The sequence below is a fragment of the Motacilla alba genome, chromosome 2, assembly GCF_015832195.1.
Source record: "Motacilla alba alba isolate MOTALB_02 chromosome 2, Motacilla_alba_V1.0_pri, whole genome shotgun sequence".
NCBI classification, from domain to species: Eukaryota; Metazoa; Chordata; class Aves; order Passeriformes; family Motacillidae; genus Motacilla; species Motacilla alba.
Genome location: NC_052017.1, coordinates 21,110,856 through 21,132,804, shown reverse-complemented (window position 1 = coordinate 21,132,804; position 21,949 = coordinate 21,110,856). Strand labels below are relative to the sequence as shown.

Sequence of the window (21,949 nt, the reverse complement as noted above, 5' to 3'; positions counted from 1 at the left end):
GGCATTATTCTCACAACAGCTCACACAAGACCAATGGAAAATAAACTCTCATTGCTAAAATGTGTGCTGTCTCCACTTCAATGCTGTAATTCAGTCTAATTGGATATATTTAATAGCAGCATATCCACAAATGTGTGACTACGCTCTCAACAGGATGTAGACACACTACTACTGCAGTTATCCACTGGATTATGTCTAAAATATCCATAAAATTGTTTTTCTGCTGATGTATATCTGCTCCCAGACACAGACTGCTTCAGCAGCCAAGGAAAATACTTGCATTGTTGTTACTTTGAATCAGGAAGAAAAAAATTAGCTTATATCTGGACAAAGTTTGCAAGCATCATACAGAATGCTTCTTTAAAAATTTATTGAAATATTCTTTTCAAAAGTGAACATAAATAAACTGAGGTCCTGAGTGGGTGTTAAGTGTGTATATCAAGTAGGTCCTTAGTGCTTAAAACTTAAATACAAAATTATCCAGCATGTTATTTGATTATTGGAACTCTTTGGTGGATTAAGTTGCAATTATTTGGGATTTGGGTTGCAATGAGTGGGACTGAACTTGGAGCAGTTTTCCATGTTGCTAAAAGAGAGCCAGAAAGTGCATGACTTGTCAAATGAGCCAGGCCAACTTGTTTAAGACAATTTCTAAAACTAATCAACTAAGATCTGCTTGCAGCAGAAAAGAAGGGCCAGGCTGTGACCCTGGAAAAGTCTGTTTGACCTGATTTCTGGGACAAGTGAAAATACAGTGAGCACTGTCTCCTGTCCCTCATCCCACATGTACAAACAGCAACCTGAACTAGTCATCAGAATACAGTTTTTCACCTCCAAGGCCACAGAAGCACCACCTGTGTCTGTTCTATCACAGATAACAGACTCGAGACACGACAGGTGGAAACAGCTGCTGTACTAGTTTTTAATTCACCTTTTGGTTTTTCCATTGTGCAGACTGTCAGGAACTGTCAGATAAAGACAGTAATAGTCACACATGCATCATGACAGCTCACCACCTCTCCGCCATCCAAAAAGCAGACAAGACCTCTGTGGTTCAGAGTGCAAGGTTGTAGACCAAGAGGATCAGCAGCAGCTCCAGACTGAAAACGTCACCTACTCTTCTCTGGTCAATGCTCGAAGTGGGACATGAAATGCACCAGAGTGGGCAGTACCAGCTGCTGAAGTGCAGCAACACAGCAGGTTCAGTCTTTTAGATAAAGACTGATTAAGGATGTTTCAATACATATGGGTTTGGTACAATTCCATAAATAGTTTCCTAAAAACCCATAACTAATAAATAGCTGAGGTACATTTGCTTTAAGAGCCCAACCCTCTTCCACCAGCACCAAATTCATAGTTCCTCAAATTAAAGAGTACAAAGCAGTCCTGAAAAAGCCTCACTGACTTGCCAAACTGAAAGCTAAGCACTGGGTGGAGAGCTCCAGGCACTGAGATCAGCTCTGCAGCACAGAGCATCTGTGCTCATGGAGAAGGGCACAAAAACGAGGAAGCTTTGAAGGCAGAGGCACTGGAGATGAAATGCTTTACACAACAAGGAAATTAGTACCACATTCAGGAATTCATGCATCCACAGCACATAACAAGCAGCTCTAACAACTCACAGAATTTAAATTTGTTCTCCCTGGATACTCTTCTGGCTTCAGTTTCTCTAGGCAAGGCTCAGACTGTGTCAGCTGAACAGGAAATTCTGGTTATGCTGGTGATTGAATGCCATTTTCTCAATGATTCACTTTCTGAAAAAGTTGTCCTTTTTCTGTATTTCTGTCAGGATTTCTATGTTCCCAGAAATCCTCAGAAAGGCAGGAGTAGGTGTATGGAAAATAAATGCAAATAAATGCAAAATTACACCCTTCATCAGACTTCAGGCTGTTTTGAATGAATGTTCAAAGCGAACTCTCCTTATCACAATTGCAACCAAGTTTACTAACCCAGCTGAGGGGTGAAAGGTTGTAACTATCAGACAGAACTTATTAAAATAAAGAATAAAATTAATCACACATAGCGTGATCCAAAATCCTAATCTATCTCACAGAAATCACAGCACCATAAAGACACAGGCTTCACTGCCCACGAGATTTCAGAAGGTCATTTACCTCTGAGAAAGAGGCTGGGCTATTATAAATATTGCAGAACAGCAATGGATTCTTTCTCTATGTGAATTTTGGAAAATCTCAAAGTATTAAACACTGAATTGTTGTCAGATGCAATTGAGACAAGATGTACAAGTAGGTCAGTAAAGGCAAGAAAAACAAAGGCTGAAATGAGGAGACCATTTTTTGAAGCAACAAGACACAGTGTAACACACTCTGGACTGCAGAGGAGTGTCAGACATTGAGGGAGGAAATCAAAAGGGGAAGTGTTCTTGCTACTGTGGACAAAAAATGTGCAACAGAGCTTCCAGAGGGCAAAGAGACTGGTTCCATGTTAGCTGAAAATTGAGTTTCTGTAAAATAAATAATAGTATTTGAACTCTCGGAAACTTTAAAAGCTAGAGAAAAAAAAACAATGGGTACTTTAGAATCTCTATTTCAAATTCACCTGTCACCAAGATCATCTTTCTCTCACAATGTTGCTACATTATGTTAAACAGTCCAGCCATAAATTAATTAAGACAAGGTTGATTTTTGTAAAATTTTATTTCTATAACAGGAAAATACAAAGTTGCTCAGAGAAATCAAGTATTAAAATCCTGAGAACTGTATCAAACTGTATTCAGTGCTTACTTTTATTGTGCATTATTAGTGTAAAGCAGCAGATATTCACAGTTCACTAGAGAATGAAAACTGAAAAATTTGAAACTCATGCTGCTTTCTGTCTTTATTATTGAGTGATTCTTTTTCAAAATACTTCAAACCATAGTGCTCTCATAATACAAATGTAGTGGTAACATCCCCGTTCATGGATACAACATTTATTTGGTATAATCCTGATAGCAAAAAAGGAAAGGTAACTTATAAAATACCACATAACCTGATGGAGGCATTCTGTTTCATTAACCACTCTGAATAGGAAGCATAACCACAAACGAGGATAGTGTGGTTACTTTTAAGTACACAGTTAAGTGCTCAACTGGCATAAACGCCATCAGTAGACTACAAACTATTCTACACGTGACTACTAAGGTCATAAATACAGGTCTCCCATCAACTGTCCACTACAACATCCCATCCCTAAGTATGTTTGCATTGTTGTGGCATATTTTAATATTGCATAGTTCTAAACAGATAAGGTACTACTGCTTGCATTGCTGTTGCAAATGGCTACATTATTCTTAAATGGGTACTGTTACCACAGTAAATCTCACAAAAATAGATACATGTCACATAGATCATTAAATGTATTGAATTTACCAGTACTCTTGAGTAGCATTTTGTTTGTAAGTACTACATACAACTTGTGAGCTTGCAAAGCCTCTTACATCATTATCAAGCTTACAGCTGAGCTGTAAGTGTTAGCTGCAGCACATCATGGAAACACTGGAACAGAGTTCTGCACAGCACTTCCGCATCAGTCTCTGGACAGGACTTCCAAGAAGAACAGGTAGTAACAATCCTACCAATATAGAAAACAGTGAAGTCACTGTGCTTAATTGTCAAGGTCTAGGATAAAGTTACACAAATTGTCCTGAAATGTGGAATTATTGACATAAATTCTGAAGTAAAAATTGTCACACAAACATACTGTCTCAACACTAAAAGAGGACTCAGATCCTTAGGGCTTTCAGTAAGCAATAATGCTGATAGATCTTGAAATCAGATACTTTGATTTAAATACCTGTTACTACATACACAGCGACACAACTTTTCTGCTTATATTTGAAAATGCTGTGAATTATATTTCTTCTTTTTCTGCAATTATTTAAGGTTTTAGGTACTTCTTTTTCCATTTATCTAATAAAAGGTATATCTTGATCTACTTCTGTTTATTTAAAGAGAGCCATAAATCAAAGTATTAATGGCTTGTACCCTGAAACTGATTTGAATGGGCACACAACCCCTGCCTAGCTTTAGGCAGAAGTCATTTGAATTACACCTAAACTAGCAATTTATCTCTACACATTCTAACCGAAACAGTTCTAGATTTCATAAAACAGCAGTAATTTTTGTCCATAAGACCAGTTAAGCCAAAGTTGGATCTTTTCAAATAGTATGATTTTGGAGAAGTGAAGCCAAATGTTTTAGCCCCTCAAGATGTGTGTCACTGCCAAGAATGATGGGCAGTATGCTCACCTGTCCTCTTATCTGTTCTAGCTCAGCCAAAAAACACCTTTACATGTTACAAAATGATCTCTAAAATGACAGCCTATTTTAAAGATAACCTATTTTAAAGTCCTTTTGTTGCTCCCTTCTTTCACCTTCCCTACTCTTTATTTCTTATTGTCAGTATCTAGGTACTCACTTGCCCTCCACCACTTGTTCTTCCTCCCACATGTGCTTTCCCAGAATGCCAATGCCTCTATTCTCATGTACCTCACTTCTTAATCTCTTCTGACACATTCAGCCATATTTCTTTGGTATTTTCCTTTCCTCATTGTAGCTGTTAGCTACCTTTTCCTCTGTGACAAAGCAAAGCCATATTCCAAATGAAATTATATCCTTACCTGTCATCTCTAATTGAATAAAAAAAGCCATAGCCATGTTGTACCATGGGGAGTGCAGATCCACTGAACCTAGTGTAGCCAGTCAGACTAGTTGAAAGGACAAAATTCCCACCTCCTCCACTGTGAAACAACACAAAACAAAAGCAGCACTGTTGAAAGTAATTTAAACCAAAGTGAATTTTACAAAATAGTTATTTTGTCATAGAGATCAAGACATCAGCACACGTAAGGCCAGTGTAGCAAAGGCCTTGGTATCAAGGGATACAACTTCCCATGGGACAAGAACATGAATTACCTGGCTGTGAAGGCCTTATCCCCATATAGTTCTGGCACTGGCAGTCCTTGCTCCTGTGCTATGAGCAGGAGACCCAGAAGATGACGATCAAAGCCTGTTGAATAAATGCAAATACTGAATCACTAACAGCAGCATTCCCAGTTTTTCTGCTTCTTCTGGTCTGGCTAGCTGGGAGCTCAAATAGCAGCCGAAGGACAGATAATCAACAGCATCATATTGTAGCCTCCAAAAACATTTCCCACATATTTGATCTAAGAGGTTTTCAACACTTTCAACTTGCAGTGCTGAGCTCAAAAGCGAATGACTTCAGTAACAGAGACACAGAACAGTCCCTGTGGAAAGCAAAACCCAAGAAAACTCCCACTTCAGTCAAGGAGGAAAAGCTCCTCACAGTGGAAAAGGCCCATGGGCCATTATGTCAACACAGTGAAAAGGCTTTCAAGGCCATAACTTCTCTGAATTGTGATAACACACCAAGAAGGCTGGAGAGAGTATGAAGTTCATCAGGTTCATTTCTCAGCTACTCTTATTCACAGAATAGTGTACAGCATTAACACGGCTGAGTTAGAACCTCACCCTAATCTCTCCTGTGTCCTAAAGACCACCTTTTTCACTTTTCAGCCAAGCACATATTTTACTGGAAGGTATTCCACAGAAGTGATTAGCTGGGCAGAAAAACTGAATAAATATCCCAAGTGAACATATTTTTGGGGTACAAGGATGGGTGCAAGGAGCAGGTTTTAGTTCTTCTCCCCAAAATTAAAGTATAAAATGTTAAGCAGTAGTTTTTGTTCATGTTGAAAATAAGGAGACAGAGAAAATGTACTAGCACACAATGATATTCCCTTTTCACCCACATGAAAAAGACCCAAAAATTTTGATCCCAGAGTACCTTTTCCATTTTCACATTCTTTCCTCATTTTATTGTGCTTTGCAAATGCCTTATGCATCAGTTGTAGCCGTTGATAATTCTGTAAAGTAGGGCAGGATTCAAATAAAAAGAAAAAAGAAAGAAAAAGAAAAAGCAATCCAAATGAGTAACACATCGGCAATCACAGATCAGCAGGTTTTCCCCTTTCATAGTCCCTAACAATTTTAGATAGGAGAAAATGGATGAACTTGAAAGGTACATAAGAATCTCTCCCAAACCCACATTCCCTTTTCAGGAAAATGTGCTTATTTGTTTCCTGTATCTCTATTCTCTTACTCAGATCACTTTTGAACTGAACAATATTCTAAACCTCATGCTCTTTCCCAAATAATCTGAAACAATGGAAAGCAACCAGTGTGAACCAGAGTGATCAAACCCAAAAACCTTCTACAATACCATTTATTCAGAAGGACACTAGCTCCTACTAGGCGCATTCCCAGATTTTCTCTGCTGATTGCCAATTCTGCCCAACATTACCGTTTTTCCAAGTTTATATTAAAACTCATATATTGAAGTCAGAGAGAATACAAATAACATGGTTTTTGTAAAGGAGGCCTTGAGAAAGAGTTTAGATGCTCAAAATCTTGACTTCCAAGATCTTAGATCTTGATAGCTCTTTGACTTCTTAAGAAGGACCACTTATCCTTTTATTCATCACACAAGAGGCTGCAGCACAGAATGTGAAACAAGGACAGAAGCCACTCGATTTAGATAAAAATCAAGCTATCAAGCTGACAAGAGGCAAAAGAAAATTTAAGACAAAAGGATTATTTCAAAGCATCTGACCTTAAGGTATTAAAAATTACATAAACACAGACTTTTAAGCACATTAATTTCAATACTATTGAACAGGTTTTTTTAAGCTCCAGGAGTAAGTATTAAAAAAAAAACCACACAAAACAATAAGGAGCTATCTGGAGATGCTATTTAACATTACAAAGACAAAAAAGGCTACAGTTAGTGTACACAGAAAGTGTACACTTACTAGTACACACTAGTACTACACACTAGTAGTAGTAGTAACCACAGAAGCCTGATAATTGGTTAGAAGGTAACTGAAGAGCAGGGAATAATAGGAATCCATATTTGGAATAGGAAAGCAGATTTGGAAGACAGACAGAAAATGGAGTTTTAAAACTGCAACACATGCCAAAAGAAGCCAGTGAAGACCAGGAAAATGTATTCTTTAAGGTCACAATTATTAATCACAAATGCTTTCTGACAGCTGTCTTCCTCTATGTTTTTTAGATGCATTAATAATATAGAACCTTTGATTTTTCTAAAGATGTGTTGCCCTTTGTCTCAAAAACCTTCCCCTTGCTTAATTTCTCAGGCTCTGAGAAATGTACAGTGAGGACAAGAGAAAGAGCTTTAGTACAGCTCTTGCTTGGCAAGCAAGGCATGACCTGCTTTGCCAGCCAAGCACCAAAGGGTAGCTGCCGGGAAAAGAAAAAGTCTCCAGTTCAGCTACTCAGAGACAAACTCTGAAATACACCCCTCTTACCACTAGGACACAAACATCTTTCAATCTTACTCTCACATGCAACTATTAGATAAACATTTCCTGATTTCACTTGAAAATTAAAACAACAGAACAACTGCACAGCACAACACTTTTGCTCCAACCCAGGAACTTTTTGAGGTGTGAAATTAATCAGTGTGAATGTAATTTGAGACAGTTACATTCTTGAAACCAAAACATAAATAGGACACAAAACCAAGCAAGCCCACACATGACAGCACATCTCAGTCACAATGAATTAGAGTTCAAACAACCTAACACTTAAAATTTGTGTCCCTGGAAAGGAGCCAACTCCCATCAATGAGACAACAAAAAAATGAGTTTGAAGTGGTTCAGATGACAGGCCTTCTAAATACATAATAATTAAAGTAGGATTTCAGTATTTACACTCTCAGAAGGATCCAGCATGGACTTGCACCATTCCACTGCTTCCACAGTACATGATCTTATGGTCTCTGTGCGGCCATGATAGAAACGCCTGGTCATGGCAGTTTCGTAACAGCAGCCCGGACTAAGAACAAAAATTAGGGAAGAGTATCTCATTAACATAACAAAACTATTTGCTGTCTCAAGGGCTAAAGAAGTCCTGCAAAAGATCTTGCACATTCAGCTCAGTTACAAGTACCAGAAACCCACTAATTTTCTTTAAGTTATGTTTCTGAAAAAGAGCCAGAAAGCAACTCTATGTGCTTTTATGGGACAGATGACTCAAAAAAGTACTAGTACTATACTCATACCTTGAAATGACTGCATTGCCATGGATATTTTCTGCAGACTACAGATCTACTAGCCTCTAGCAAAAACAGCTGACATTACACAAGCTTCAGTTTCACCATGTACTTCCACCTACACCATCTAAACCCTCATAAATTAAGAGACAAGTTTGAAATAAGCAGTGTGTTCCAAAACATTTAGAGGGAAAGGTCAAAACCTTCTCTGCTGCATACTGACAGCCATCCAGCTTTTACATAGAGCAACTCCAGCTCTACTACAATCTACCACTTAATATACAACCTATGTGAAATATACTTGCGTGTTTACAACAGACCAAGGCTATTTTAGTCAGATAATTAATGTCCTGATGTTCAGCAAACCAAGATCTACCAACCTTTGTTATGATGAGCTACATCTCACCAGTGACAAAACATCACACTGCTATGATGAAACCCTCCTCCTTTTGAAGCAAGCAATACTTTCCTGGTCAGTAATGACTTACACAAGCCATAATGAGTGCTAGTTAGCATACAGAAATTTGGGAATAACACCAATAACAAGAAGAATGACACCTTTTAATCAATAATACAAAATTAAATGTCACATCCAAAAATGCAGAGGCAGGCACTTGAAGGGTCACTATCTTCATCTTTGTTATTCAGCCCAAACCTTCACACCCAATATTGCTGAAGAAAGTGAGACACTGAAGTTTGTGAGGCCTTTTACAGGCTTAGAAGGCTAAGCGTTTTACTGGTGGCTGTCACATGCTACAGACAAAACTCTCTTCTACATTTGAGCAACTATTTGACATTAGAGAATCCTGACCCACTGTGCATTTCATGTTCACCCCAGTGTTTCCTTTGCACGGCCCAAGTTCAAGTTTTCACAGACTGTGTTCTACCACCCACTCCATAACGTGTATGTATTATCTCTATGGGCACAAGAACACAATTCTTCTGAAGCAAGTATGGCTCTATGCAACTGTTACTGTAAAAACCCCTTAGTTATTCATTCTTACATCCCCATGGCAAATTACATACGGCATTGCAAAGCCACTGCACACCCCCCTACTCAAGAAACTAGTTTTTTATTCCTAATCTGGTATTTTCTTACCGTCCATGGCATTTGTAATAAGCCAGCTGAAGGGCAAGCTGCACAAACGTATCAGGATGAAGTTTCCTCTTTCTAATCAACGCTTTGCCGAAGGACGTGAAGGCGTAAGACACCAGCTGCAAGTCAGATACCTGTCATACCAAAGGAGGAAAAACAGCAGAGGTCAAGAAATATCACAACTTCATCCACTGCAAATAAAACACAATGTAAATCACAATGTAACAAATTTACAAAGGTGTTAAATTCATCAGTTAATCAGGAAGACATTAATTACTGTTCTCCAGCATGAAAAAAGACCAACTAAAACCATGTAAATAGAATGAAAAAAAATAGTATCAGTAACAACTGAGAGAACCAGGAGTAAATTTCACCTTCTTGTAGTACAGTTCTTTAGTATGTCCAATTTCATTCATTATTTTTGAATCCACTGTGAATACAAGTTCCTCTGGCCATGGAATATCCCTCACATTATCTGATCCCTGGGAAGATGAAGACAGAAAGATACAAAATGAAAATGTTATCCATAAGAAAAGACACGTTAACTGATAAGCTTGAAAGTTTATAAAAGATGGATACCTTCCATTTTCCCTCATTTTCAATAATCTTGTTTTCAGCATAAGATAACATGGTAATTACAGCCATGGCATCAAAAGGAGAATGCTAGAATCAGATAAGAGAAGAAATTACATTTCTTTGCATAACAACAAGATCAAACTCTTCTGCTTTTTTCCCTATCCTGCTCTTTTTCCTGTTGACCAACAGCTTTACTGCGCAGTGTTGGACTTGTTTTATAGTTCTGCAATAAATACAGAAGTATTTTAAGTCCACCTACCATTTTAACTGCTCTGCAGCTGGACAGGGAGGTACAATGTACTAATGCCATGAAAAGGCAGATTTAAGGAAAAATATAAGCCCTTCTGGCCATGCAATGAGTTTAAAATAACATAGTTTAAAAAACACAGCTATTCAAAGGGATCAAACAAAGAGTTAATTTAAAGTCTTCTTGTGTATTGTATTTTTTTCCTCTGGAACTCATCATTAAATACTTTTAGAAATAAGATTATGATTTCAGATCCTGTTGTTAATTCAAGTATGGTATAACAGTAAACACCATGAGAGAGCAAAGAACATGAGAAAGCAGACTGCTTTTGGAAACTTACCAGACCAGCGCCAGGTAAGCAAGGCTATACTAAAGAGTAATACTCTAAGCACTTAAAATAATACTCTGAGGGGAAAATTCAGTCAATAAATACTCAGAAGATGGAAAAAAAATTAACTTACATCACAGAATGCACTACAGGTTCCATTGGAAAAGAATATGCTATTGTAGGATTTATCTCCCCAGCGCACAGTCGGATCACCCGTTAGCCCCAGCCTTGTAAGCTAAAGCAGAAGAAACATACCGTGAAGTCTTAAAAACACCAAGAACACTGCCAGTCTTTGTAAGCTAAACCTAGTCTGCATTAAGATGGCAAGACCTCCCTGACAGATGACATTTTCATCCAGTTCAGGATGAAACACGATTACAGGGCCAAGTTATTAATTAGAAGTGTGATAAAAAGTTAATGGCCCTGAAGGATAGAGGACTAAAATGTTATGAAGGTAGATTTCAGCCATTCTCACTTCCAATGGCCTAACAAATATTTACGTTTTCCTATGGATCAAAAAAGCACATTTTTTTCCTATTTATCTGCTTCATTTTTACTGTTCTGAAAGAGCAAGAGGTACTACTTCTGTACATATGCAGGAGAAATTTTTATGTAAAGATGATCAGATATGAATCAAAAATTCTTAGCTACCTCGGTGTAGTCCTCAGGAGTTGCATGAGGACTACAATCATCAAGGCCAACCACAAACAGACTTCTCTGAATTTTTTCCAGGAGAGTTAAGTTCTTTGGATCAAGATGAATCAAATATTCCCGTAACTAGAAGGCATAAAAAGACAAAGCTAAGTGAAATAATGTTTTTCCAGTGATCACAATGCTTTTCCCAGGAACCAGCTGCTGAAATATTCCTACCTCTGCCCATTTGGTCCTTTCGTTGCTTGTTAGGGCTGCCAGTCCTGGTCCATCTGGCTCACTGTAGCATCTCTTCTGTATATACGTGAGCTGCCTTTAGGAAGATTTCAAAAACTGAAGTCAACAACAGATGGAGAGAAGGCAAAAGTCACCTTGCGTCTCTCTCTCTCTTTTTTGCAAAGCTGGAATTTTGGTTCAACATTCACAAGCCAGTGTGAATTTTCAGGAAGCATGAATCAGCTCCCCTAGATTCTAATGACAACTGAAGACCTGCTCAGGTTTCAGTCACTCAGCACGTACGAGCCCAGCACAAACACATAAACGATCACAGTGCTAAAGCATTATTACATGCTTAATTTAAAACTAGATTTAAGACTTCAACAGTGCAGGTTGAGATTTTTCAGAGCAGCAGATATCTGCCATACTGCAGCTTTACACTTTTACAGCAGCTAATCACATACAGGGCAAAACTTCCCCTCAAGATAAACCTTAAAGCAGAACACTTGCTACAGTACATCCTGAATGTAGATCCTGAACTGTACAAGAGCAATTCTCTTCCTACCTCTTCCTTTAGAAGAACAATTAACAGAGGAGCAAGTTTAAGTTTGCAAGTTCAGTTTCCCACATGCTGATCTACATGTTAAAGAAACTCCATAAATTACAGGAACTTAATCTGGCTTGTTCTTTGTTCTATCACTCTTGCCTATTAAATATCACTATTGATCATTAGCTACATAGTATCAAAAATATAAGACACCCATGATGACCTTACAAAAATAAAGCCAAACAAAAAAAGCCCCCCCAAACCAAACCCAACCTGCCCTTCCTATAGAGAATAGATTCAGGGGGTTTTGTCTGTATTCCAAGTGTTCATTTCTTTGTTACTGGCTTGACTTAACAGGTACAACTACAAAAATTAGAAATGCATATGTTAAGATATTAGGTATTAATCTACCAGACTACATTTAAAAAGTGATTTTTAGCTTCTCTAATTAGGTTTGTCTTGCCTGAGGAATTTGGCCATCCACTTTTAGCCAATTTTAATTACAAGCCTTCTGTTGTGCACTCTAAGCAACACTTTGACAATTGCATTAAGTTATTCCCTGGCAAAATTAACAACCTGTTTTAGTAAGGAGATCCATATACATACAAAATCAATCACAAGAGACTTATGCTGAAACTATGTCAGTATGTAACAGAAGAGCTCAACACATGAGAGTGCTTCAACTTTGATAATGATTAAATAACAATGCGGATTGTACCTGGAAGGAATGATGATAGCTGTAATGCTACTAATTCCATGTAAAGAAACCATAAAAAATGGTATTTCCTACTGAAGTATCTTCTTCCAGCCCTTTTGTATGATGCTCTATAGATATATTACAACAGTACATGGAAAGAAATTGCCATCCACTGAATAAGGATTTACTCAAATCTGAACTTTCAGCTAAAGGAGAATCTGTAGTCTCTCTTACACTTAAATCTTTGAGGTCAAAGGGATAGCAAAAAAATTCTCTTTTGTAAGTAGCTTAAATAAGACAGCTCATTTAAAACAAGCATTTTGAAAACCTGAGAATCTCTGGAGGAGTCAGCATGCTGCCTTCATGCATAGCATCAAATGTAAATATTCGACCTCGACACAGGACTATCAAGTGAGATGGACATTCACCTTCAGACTCTGAAATGAAAAACAGGAATAAATAAAAATCCAGCCTTGGGGATAAAGTGACAGATACAGAAAAAACTAAGCAAGTCCTACAGTTTCTTTTTTGTTAAATTCTGAAAACTTGAAGACATTTTAAAAACCAACAGAAATCACACTTAACTTTCACTGTTAGAAACTGCTTCAAGTCATTGTTATTATCTAGAAGCAAATTTCATTTTTTTGTGTCTCTTGTAGGCAGGAACTCCCTCTGCTGAAACGAGTGGTCCTCGCTGAATCCACACATACTTATAACACACAAAATTTGTCTTTCATCAATTCTTAATGCTGGCATGTTTATTACAGGCATCGGGCTGGTTATATACAATTTGAGGCAGAGCTTTCTTTTACTCTAATTTTATAAGGACTAAATATTGGACCAAAAAAGGCATTTGTAGATGAGACACCTTCTTTGCTTCATAATATGAACACTCTACAACCAGTACCTGATTTAGCGCTCAAGAAAGCAAGAATTTTATGGTTAAACTGACCACTCCTTTAGCATATTGATAAAAATAATTTGCGTGTATTAATCCCCAATTTTCATTTGTTTACCAGTTTTAAAATAACTGCTGAGAGAGTCTCTGGTAAGTCCAGGAATTTTGCAAGTGCAGAAGAGCATTCGAAATTGGCTCATGTCCAGAACAGTATTCCCAGCTCTCTCTATGGCAACCTTCTCTCTGTAGTAACAAACACAGCAACACTAAGCAAGAGAAATTAAAATGATGGAATTAAATTAAGGTAAGGCAAACCTGGCTAGTACAGCAAAGAATGCATGCCAATGGACATGAACACACATATGCAATTAAGGGATACAGAGACCATCAATACTTAGGATGAGTAATTTTTTCCTAAAGTCTTACGTTCGTAGCAGATCCCAGTATTTCAGGGTGTGCCATATATTTACACATGCTCTGTCTATCTGAGTGCCCTCTTTTGGTGGCCAGCAGTGCTCAATGTAGGGACCAGGGCCTCCCATATTACAGTGTATTTGTGTTGAGATGCGAAGATCAAGATAAGCCACATTCAGCCACCAGTCCTCCAGCTGAAATGAAAAATGTTTAACATGAGAACTTATTGTTATTCATTAATTCTTTAATAATTATGTGACTGTTCAACTGCCTGCTTTTTACTTTTTTATTTTAATACTATGAATAGTAGGTCCTATAGAACACAAGGCAGGACAGTGGTTCAAAACTAACTGATGAAGATAATGACACATTTAGCTCTTCTGCTTTCAAGCTTGAAATAAAACTCAATGCTGCTTAAGAATATTAAACTGTAAATTAAAACTGCGTTTCTTCCCTGCAACTCAGACTCTTGCAGACATCATTTGTGGCTGCTGTGAATATCACAAACTACTCCAGGAAGAACAAACGGAAAGCAGGCTAGTATTGAGAAGGGATCTGAGAGAGACAGCTCGTAATGCACATTTTCTGCCACCATCTGAAAATCCTCACTCTGGAGTGTGTCTCATTAGGATTTAAAAAGCCCTCATGAATTCCACTTGGTAATGACCTTCCTGGTATCTCTTTCTCTGTTGAAAGACAACTTTAAAATGCTACCACATAGTTTTCTTCTGGGAAGAAAAAGAAAGAAACCAAACTCTGAATTCCAGGGTTGGCTTTGTTAGGTTTTTTTTTGTGGTTTTGGTTTTGGGGTTTTTTTTTGTGGTTTTTGGTTTTTTGGTAGGTTTTCTTTTTATTATTATTTTTTTGGTTGTTGTTGTTGTTTTGGTTTTTCGCCCCAGGGTGAAGAGAGAAGGGACAGATGTCCTAGAAAGAGAGACTGACAGATAAAGCATCCAAAAGCTGGTATATAACTTTAAATTTCAGTTAGTGAGATCTCTTAACCACACAGCTTTGGAAAAACACAAATGACACATATGTAAGTGAATGAGTTTATATCCACAGGTCAAGTGACAGATGAAAGGAAGATTTGAAGATTTTAAAAAGTGAAATGATTCTTTGAGTTACATCCTGATATAACCAACTTTCCAGAAGTTGAATTAAGATTTCTTATACTGAATTATGATTTCTTGCATATCTAAATACGTACCCAATTCCTTCTCGTTTTAGCTCTTTCCAGTAATTTCTGATGCAACTCTTTTCCAATGCCATTTTCAAATTTTTTAACTATATCCTCAGTTTTTTGATATTCTTCTTGATTAAGAAATGGCTTCACTGTAAAAAGAACATGTTTTTATTTTAAAGACAACTGAATACTAAGATTTATCCCAAGATTCAGATATTTACAGGCAAGGGAGTGAAGGGGAATTAATTTTTCTAAAACAAGTATTTGAAGGGAAAATACCTTTTAAACACCCCTCAAAAGTCTGTAAATAAATCAGTATGTTCTAATAAAACATAAATACACACTTTTAAATAAATACAGATGATAGCAGACTAAAGTAATTGCTGAAAACCTAAAATACCTGACAGATAACTAAATCATATATATTTACATCTGTAAATATTATGGAGTTCTTCCAAGCAATTAAATTTACACGAACTTTGTTGGTAAATTAACACACTGAGCACACATGCCTGCCACTCTACTGCACCAACTACAAGCTATTTCAGTATATTCAAGTCCATTAATGGTCTCCAAGCAACTTGCCCATCAATTCTCATTCACTATCCCTGTGTTATATCCACCTTTCATTGATAGCAAATGCAGTTACTGGTAGACAGTTTTTCTGTTTTTACATCCTTTTGGATTTTTTCTCAGATCATGTGCATTATAGGCTGAAGTCCTCCATAAACATCTGCAAAACTAGCCATTACTTTAATCTAAACACTCCTTAAAGTCTTTTTACCATGAAATCTCTGGTCAGTAAGAGGCACTGCTGATGTCATTTTCCTTACAGGCACATGCCATCTTTTTCATATACTCACCTGGTGTATAATGTATTTTCTGTTTTATTTATACTTAGATTGTCAAGTCAGTGGGAGACAGAATGGAGGGTTGTGTGTGAAGTGTGTTTCTGGTGATTCAACGCCTACACAATGAGGCCCAAGTAATTTTTGAGGCCGCTGGACACTATCATTAGTTAATTTCTTGTTTGCCTTGCTACTGGTAACCCTGTAATTGACTGATAGCTGCTAAGAAACAAAGAAAGATACACAATTACAAAAATTTAAACAAGTATCTGCACTATCTCTCATCTATCTTTTGCTTTTGCAAGCAACGGGCAAGTTTCAGCAGGGCAAGGTCTGAAATACTTGGTTAACTTAAGTATTAAATCTTAACTCCATCTTGCTGCAATCACACCTGCTTGCCTGCGACCACTATTTTTCTCTTCTTCATAAATCTAGAAATCATCCTGTCCAACACTTCATCTCTGTAGGGTCAGTTGCAGCAAGTTGCTTAGGACTGTGTTGGGTTTTAAGTATCTCCAAGGATGAAGACTCCACAATAGCCTGTTCACTGTCTGACCACTGCTGCAATAAGAGGAGTTATGTTTAAAAGGAATGCCTTGTATTTCAGTTTGTGCCCATCACCTCTTATTCTGTCACTGGATACTACTATGATGTCTGGCTCCATCTTATTTAATCCTCCACAACAAGTAATCACACATATTGCAGGGATCTGAACAATCCTAGCTTTCTCTGTCTCTTCTCATATGTCAGATAATCCAAGACTTTAATCACTGTCAGAGCCCTTCTCTGGGCTCACTTCAGTATGTCCCTATCTCGCTTGTACCGGGAGCCCAGAAACAGACACAGAACTGCACATCTGTCCTCCCCAGCACTGAACCAAGGGAAAGGATCACTTCTTTGTACCTGCTGGCAATGTTCCTTCTATACAGGGAGCCCCAGACACTACTGACATGCCTTGCTGCAAGGCCACATGCTGGTTCATGCTCAACTTCATGTCTACCAGACCCCAGGGGCTCTTCTGCATTCAGGCACTAGGCGCAGCTTGCGCTGCTGTGGCAATTTATTCTCTCCTGGGTGAATGACTTGGCACTTCCCCGTGTTTGTTGGGCTTCACGAGGCTCCTGTTAGCCTGTTCCTCCAGCCTATCAAGCTCCCTCTGATGGCATAACAACCATCTGGTGTATTAGCTACTCCTTCCAGCTTTGGAAGCTCCCAAACTCAGAGTACAGTCTGTCTCATCATGCATGTCCCATCACCACCAATGACCATACTAAGAATTACTGGACCCCTGGTTACACCATCAGAGACTGGCCTACAGCTAGCATACGTGCTGCTGATCACAGACCTTTGAGCCCAGCAGATGATACAGTTTCCAGCCCATCTGTAAGATGTAAGCCCAGACTGTCCTGTACCCAGTCCATACTTTATTAGTTCCTCTATGAAGATTTTTTAAAAATCGTTTGATATGCCAGAAGCCTTACTAAAGTCAATATAAACAATATCCACTCTTTTTCCTTCATCCAGCAAGACAGTCACCTCATCATAAAAAGCTACCATCTTGGTCAATCAAAATTTCCTCTTCAGAAACCCATGCTACCCATTCCCAATCACCTTCTTGTCTTTTATATGCTCAGAAATGGTTTTCATGATTATTTGCCGGGGATTCCCAGGAATTAAAGTAAGATTAATCTGTCTTGTCCTTCCTGAGGACTACAGTAACATCTGCTTTCTTCCTTTCCTCAGGAACCTTCACCAGTAATCATGATCTTTCAAAGATTATCAGACGTGGCCTTTCAAAGACAAAGACCAGCTCCCTCAGCACTCATGGGCACATCTCCCACATAGTTTTTCATGTCCAATCTGTTCAGTGCTGATCCTCTTCTACCAAGGGTAAGTCATCCTCACTCCTCTTCAAAATAATTCCATTTTAATCCTAATTACATAAGGCATTTCAGTATTTTGCACTACCTGTCCTAAAGTGAAAGATAAGGATCCATTTTCAGATACATCCTGGTCTCCTTATGGTATTCCACAACAATAATGCAAGTCCTACTGATATTTTTTCTATTCCACAGGATAGAATGGAGAGTGAGGGCCAAATATTACCTACAAACGTGGTTTTAAGCACATTCTGACAGTGTTAGGCAGCAAGACAGAACATCTACTTTCAAGTATTACCATACAATGCTTGTGTTTAAATTGCATTAGGACCTCCAAAAATTCCACTACACCACCATTGCAACTGGAAAGGTACCAGCATTTCCCTTACACCTCCACCACAGATGATCAGCTATGAACATTCAAAAAGTGCCTGCACATCTAGACCTCATCTAGATGCAGCCTGAATCGCACACCATCAGTTGTGAACACAAATGAAAAAAGAAATAACAGCAATAGAGCCATCCACCTTTACCCTTTTGCAGATTACAGTTTTCATCCTGAAGTTGAAAGCCTTCCCTGACTGAGGGTAGTCCAACACTCAGGTTTCCCAGAAAATGACCTTATTATCACACACTATTGAAAGAGGATGATTACCCTCTGTTATTGAGGTCACAAAGTCATTACAGAGCAACATTCAAACAGAAAATGAAAACCAAGCAAAATTATTTGGTTCTGGTCTCAATTCACAGAATTATTTAGGCTGGAAAAGATTTGCCATTAATTTAGTTCAACCATTAAAGGAGTGACTAAGATTGCGAGGGGACTGGAATGCACAATGAGATGAGGCTGAGAACTGTGTTTGGTGAGCTTATGAAGTGAATGCAAAGGGAAGACCTGGCTGCCTCTTCAACTGAATGGAAAGTCCTGGTGAAGATAAAGCACAGTTCCTCTCAGGGATGGAAAGAATTAGGATACGAGAAAATGGAATAAAGGTGGAATACAGAAAATTTGTCACACGGAAAATGTGAAGTTTTTGGGGTTTTTTGATGATTGCTGGTTTTCTTGGTTTGTTGTTTTTCTTTCCCCTCCCACAATCATGAGGGTGATCAAACGCCACAACAGGTTACAATGAAACAGAGTCTCCACCCTTGTAAGTAAACAAAACCTGGCTAAGCAGGGCCTGAGCAACATGCTGTAGTTGGACCAGCTTTGAGCAGAAATTTGGTCCAGATGAACTCTTCCCAATCTACATGATTCTATGCCACAGGGTCTCTTTAAATTTAAAAACTATTTAATCAGATGTAGAAGCAGCACTGTTAAGCAGCAGAACTTGGCCTCTTTCTCATCAGAGTTCAGTGAAACTTCTCTTGCATTTCTTCAGCCCACAGATCTTGTCTTTCTTTCTGATTAGGGGATCAGCTCTGCTCATGAACAAGAAGTATCCCATGAAAGACACCTTCAGTTGCATAGTTAAGGAATCCTCTGGGAACCTGGAAGTTTGAGCTTTCATACCTTCATGCTGAGTCTATGCTTCTGAATCTCAACCTCTGGGCTGGAAGGCTAAATAACACGGCTATGGCCACCTTCTCTGCTCAAGGCTTACTTTCAAAACAGGGTCACTCCTTAAAAGGTAGCAACTGGAAAGCCTTAAATAAGGCATATTCTTTGACACATACTTTTTCCAGCTTTTCTAGTTAGCTGGCTCTAAACAAGTAAGTGCTTTACCAGCAGGAGCCCTGACTAATGTCAAGCGCCCGGAGCCCTCCTCCAACGAATGAAAGAAAGTTTCCCAGGACTACTTTAAAGCCTCTCTGAAGAATCATTTGGAGGTTCTGAATTGTTCTTCTGAAGCATCTCCTTTCCTTCACTCACATTAACAGACTAAAATGACAAGCTTAAGCAATGAAATTGACAGAGCTATTTCTAGAACTGTACCCTGCACCCTTTGACTTCAATATATTTGTACAAGGGAAGACTGGCAAATGCTGGGCTAACTTTTCTCTACCACCAGTAAGACTAAAGAAGAGCAACAGTGATCAAAATTATAGAATGATTTTGTACATGGAACAGTAAGCAGCAACTAACTTCAGCATGAAAAAGAAAGGGACATGTGATAAAGTTATTTATGAAAACAGATCAGAAGCAGAAAACAAGGGCAAACAAATTCACTGTCAGATCTTCTCACTCCATGAGAGAGTTATTTATTAACCTGGAGAGACAGATGGGTTTACAAAACTAAACAGCAATTTTGTTATTGCAGGTTCTATTCTTGCAGCACAACCTTAGTTAATCTGCATTACAGCAAAAAGTGCATTATTTTAGACACGCATACACACAAAACACTTTTGCTCAAAACCCACCACTTCAACATTTTGCATTAAAAACCATTATGTAAAGAACACCAAAGCAGGCCATTTCCAGTACTCAGAATAAATAGGAACTCGAGTAAACTTCAGGAATTCCTATTTTGGGAAAGGGAAAATTTGGTGTAGTATGCTTCTGCTAAGGAGAGAGCTCCAAATCTTACTCTGTTAGCATTTATGTAATACCTGTAAGACGGTAAGATACAAAGTAGATGTTGAGAAAAAACTTCATGTCTTAGAGTTCTTAAAATTATTGAGGGAATAGAGAAAAGTAATCTCAAGATACTTCATAATGCATTTTTGCCATTCCAAATACACAATAAAGAATTTACCAGACATTTCTTCTTTATAAACAAAACTAGATACATGTGCACGGATGTTGTTTTCAAAACTTTTCTGTGATGTTCTTTAGATTAGTCAACATGTCAAGGCAGAAAGTATCCAAGCTAAATTATATGAAAATGCTCACCATTGCTTTTGCCCACTACTGTATAGTTAATAAGTGTTCTTTCTCACCAATATTAAGTATGAAAAGTTTTAAATAACTGTTCTTTTAAAAAGATCCTGGGCAAACACAGTTATAAACAAGCAGTTATGCAAATCAAAATTCTTAAGTGAAGTATCTTTCACCAGACCAGCTTTTTTTTTGCTTTTTTTTTTTTTTTTGAGAAGGAAAAAAAAAAGTGAAAAAAAAATCCACTCGCAAACCAAAAAGCTAACCAAGTGCCAAAGTGCCAAATTCCCTTGAAGAAAGATAATTAGGGATAAATAAGAAACTTTTACTCAAGTTTCTCTGGGAACTTTATTTCCAGTTTTGAGCCCGAAAGAGATCCTTTGGCACTCTAAGCTTATCTGTATCCCACGCCCCAATTACAGTACAAGCTGTGTCTACAATAACTTAGCAAACATCTTCAGATTAGCCTGGTTACAAGAGCACATGACACGCTACCATTACAACATTAAGTCATTACCTGCATCGAGATATTTACTCAAAGATTCATCAAGAGGAGGTACTGGCAGGGAAGGGAGAGAATCTTGGTACTGAAACGTTCGCTCTTCTGAGGATTCAAGCAGTTGCTTTTCCATGTTGCAGATCAGCAGCACAACCAAACAGACTGTTCGCGAAGCCCGCGTTCGATGACGAATCTCCCCACACTGTTCTCTCCCTCGCTCCGGCCTCCTGCTATTTACACGGAAAAAGACAGATACCAGGAAACGTTCCCCGACAAAGCATGGACCGAGGGTTTCTTGCTGGCTTGCAGCCACGAGATGCACACACACAGCAAGGGGAAACGATGACCAGGCTGCTGTTGATGCTTTTCCCCAGCATGTCGGGATTAACCAGCTCGAAGATTGTCGCTTTCTCTCCCGAGGAGCAGCCAGTCAGCCCTGGGACACCCGCCCGAGACTACAGGATATGTCGGGAAGGGGGAATCACCCCCCAGCCCGGTTGGCGGCCCCTCCTCGCCCCCCGCAGACCCTTCACAAGGTCCCCGCCCGAGCCCCGGCCGTGCCCCGACCCCAGCGCTCCCCGAGCCGGGCCGAGCCGGGCCGAGCCGGGCCGATCCGGGAGCCAGGCCCGCGACACCACAGCAGAGTTTCCAGCGGCTCAGGGCCCACATCGAGGAAAGTCCGGGAGAGTCGCAGGCGGATGGGCCCTGGGTGTAAGGACACAGCCCAGCCGAGCCGAGCCCACCCCTCTGCCCCGCGCACCCCCGAGGAACGAGGCCGGCGGGGACCACCGCTCCCAGACCCTGCCCACCTTCCCGGCCGCCGCCTTCGCCTCTGTCCCACTTCCCAGCGGGTCCGGAAGCCGCGCGGGGCGGAGCGGCTGCGGAGGCGGGAGGGGAGCGGCCTCGCCGTCCCCGGCGCTCCGGGGGCCGGCGGTGCAGTTTAAAAGGGCTGTG

The 21,949-nt window shown here is 39.2% G+C and overlaps 1 protein-coding gene across 2 annotated transcripts; it reads right to left on the bottom strand.

Moving 5' to 3' along the window:
* Positions 1 to 2,638: 2,638 nt before the first annotated feature.
* On the bottom strand, positions 2,639 to 21,931 carry CROT (carnitine O-octanoyltransferase). Of its 2 annotated transcripts, none has more exons than XM_038128232.1 (17): positions 21,805 to 21,931; positions 21,014 to 21,225; positions 14,975 to 15,099; positions 13,780 to 13,961; positions 13,472 to 13,596; positions 12,784 to 12,892; positions 11,215 to 11,308; positions 10,996 to 11,121; positions 10,478 to 10,579; positions 9,773 to 9,856; positions 9,568 to 9,675; positions 9,197 to 9,327; positions 7,757 to 7,880; positions 5,809 to 5,887; positions 4,917 to 5,010; positions 4,622 to 4,741; positions 2,639 to 3,573 (listed from the first exon to the last, which is right to left on the bottom strand). In XM_038128232.1, the coding sequence occupies exons 2-17, from the start codon at positions 21,126 to 21,128 to the stop codon at positions 3,453 to 3,455; spliced, it is 1,839 nt and encodes a 612-aa protein (XP_037984160.1). In that variant the 5' UTR covers positions 21,129 to 21,225; positions 21,805 to 21,931; the 3' UTR covers positions 2,639 to 3,452. The 2 variants fall into 2 exon arrangements, with proteins under 2 accessions (XP_037984160.1, XP_037984161.1); XM_038128233.1 differs by having other exon boundaries at positions 21,014 to 21,222; positions 21,805 to 21,907.
* Positions 21,932 to 21,949: the final 18 nt, after the last annotated feature.

Coding starts and splice junctions, on each gene's coding strand:
- CROT (XM_038128232.1), bottom strand. CDS start 21,128: ATGGAAAAGCAACTGCTTGAATCCTCAGAAGAGCGAACGTTTCAGTAC. Junction 12,893..13,471: donor CAGCAGTTATTTTAAAACTG/GTAAACAAATGA, acceptor TTTTCATTTCAG/AGTCTGAAGGTGAATGTCCA. Junction 9,676..9,772: donor AAAATGAGGGAAAATGGAAG/GTATCCATCTTT, acceptor TCATCTTCCCAG/GGATCAGATAATGTGAGGGA.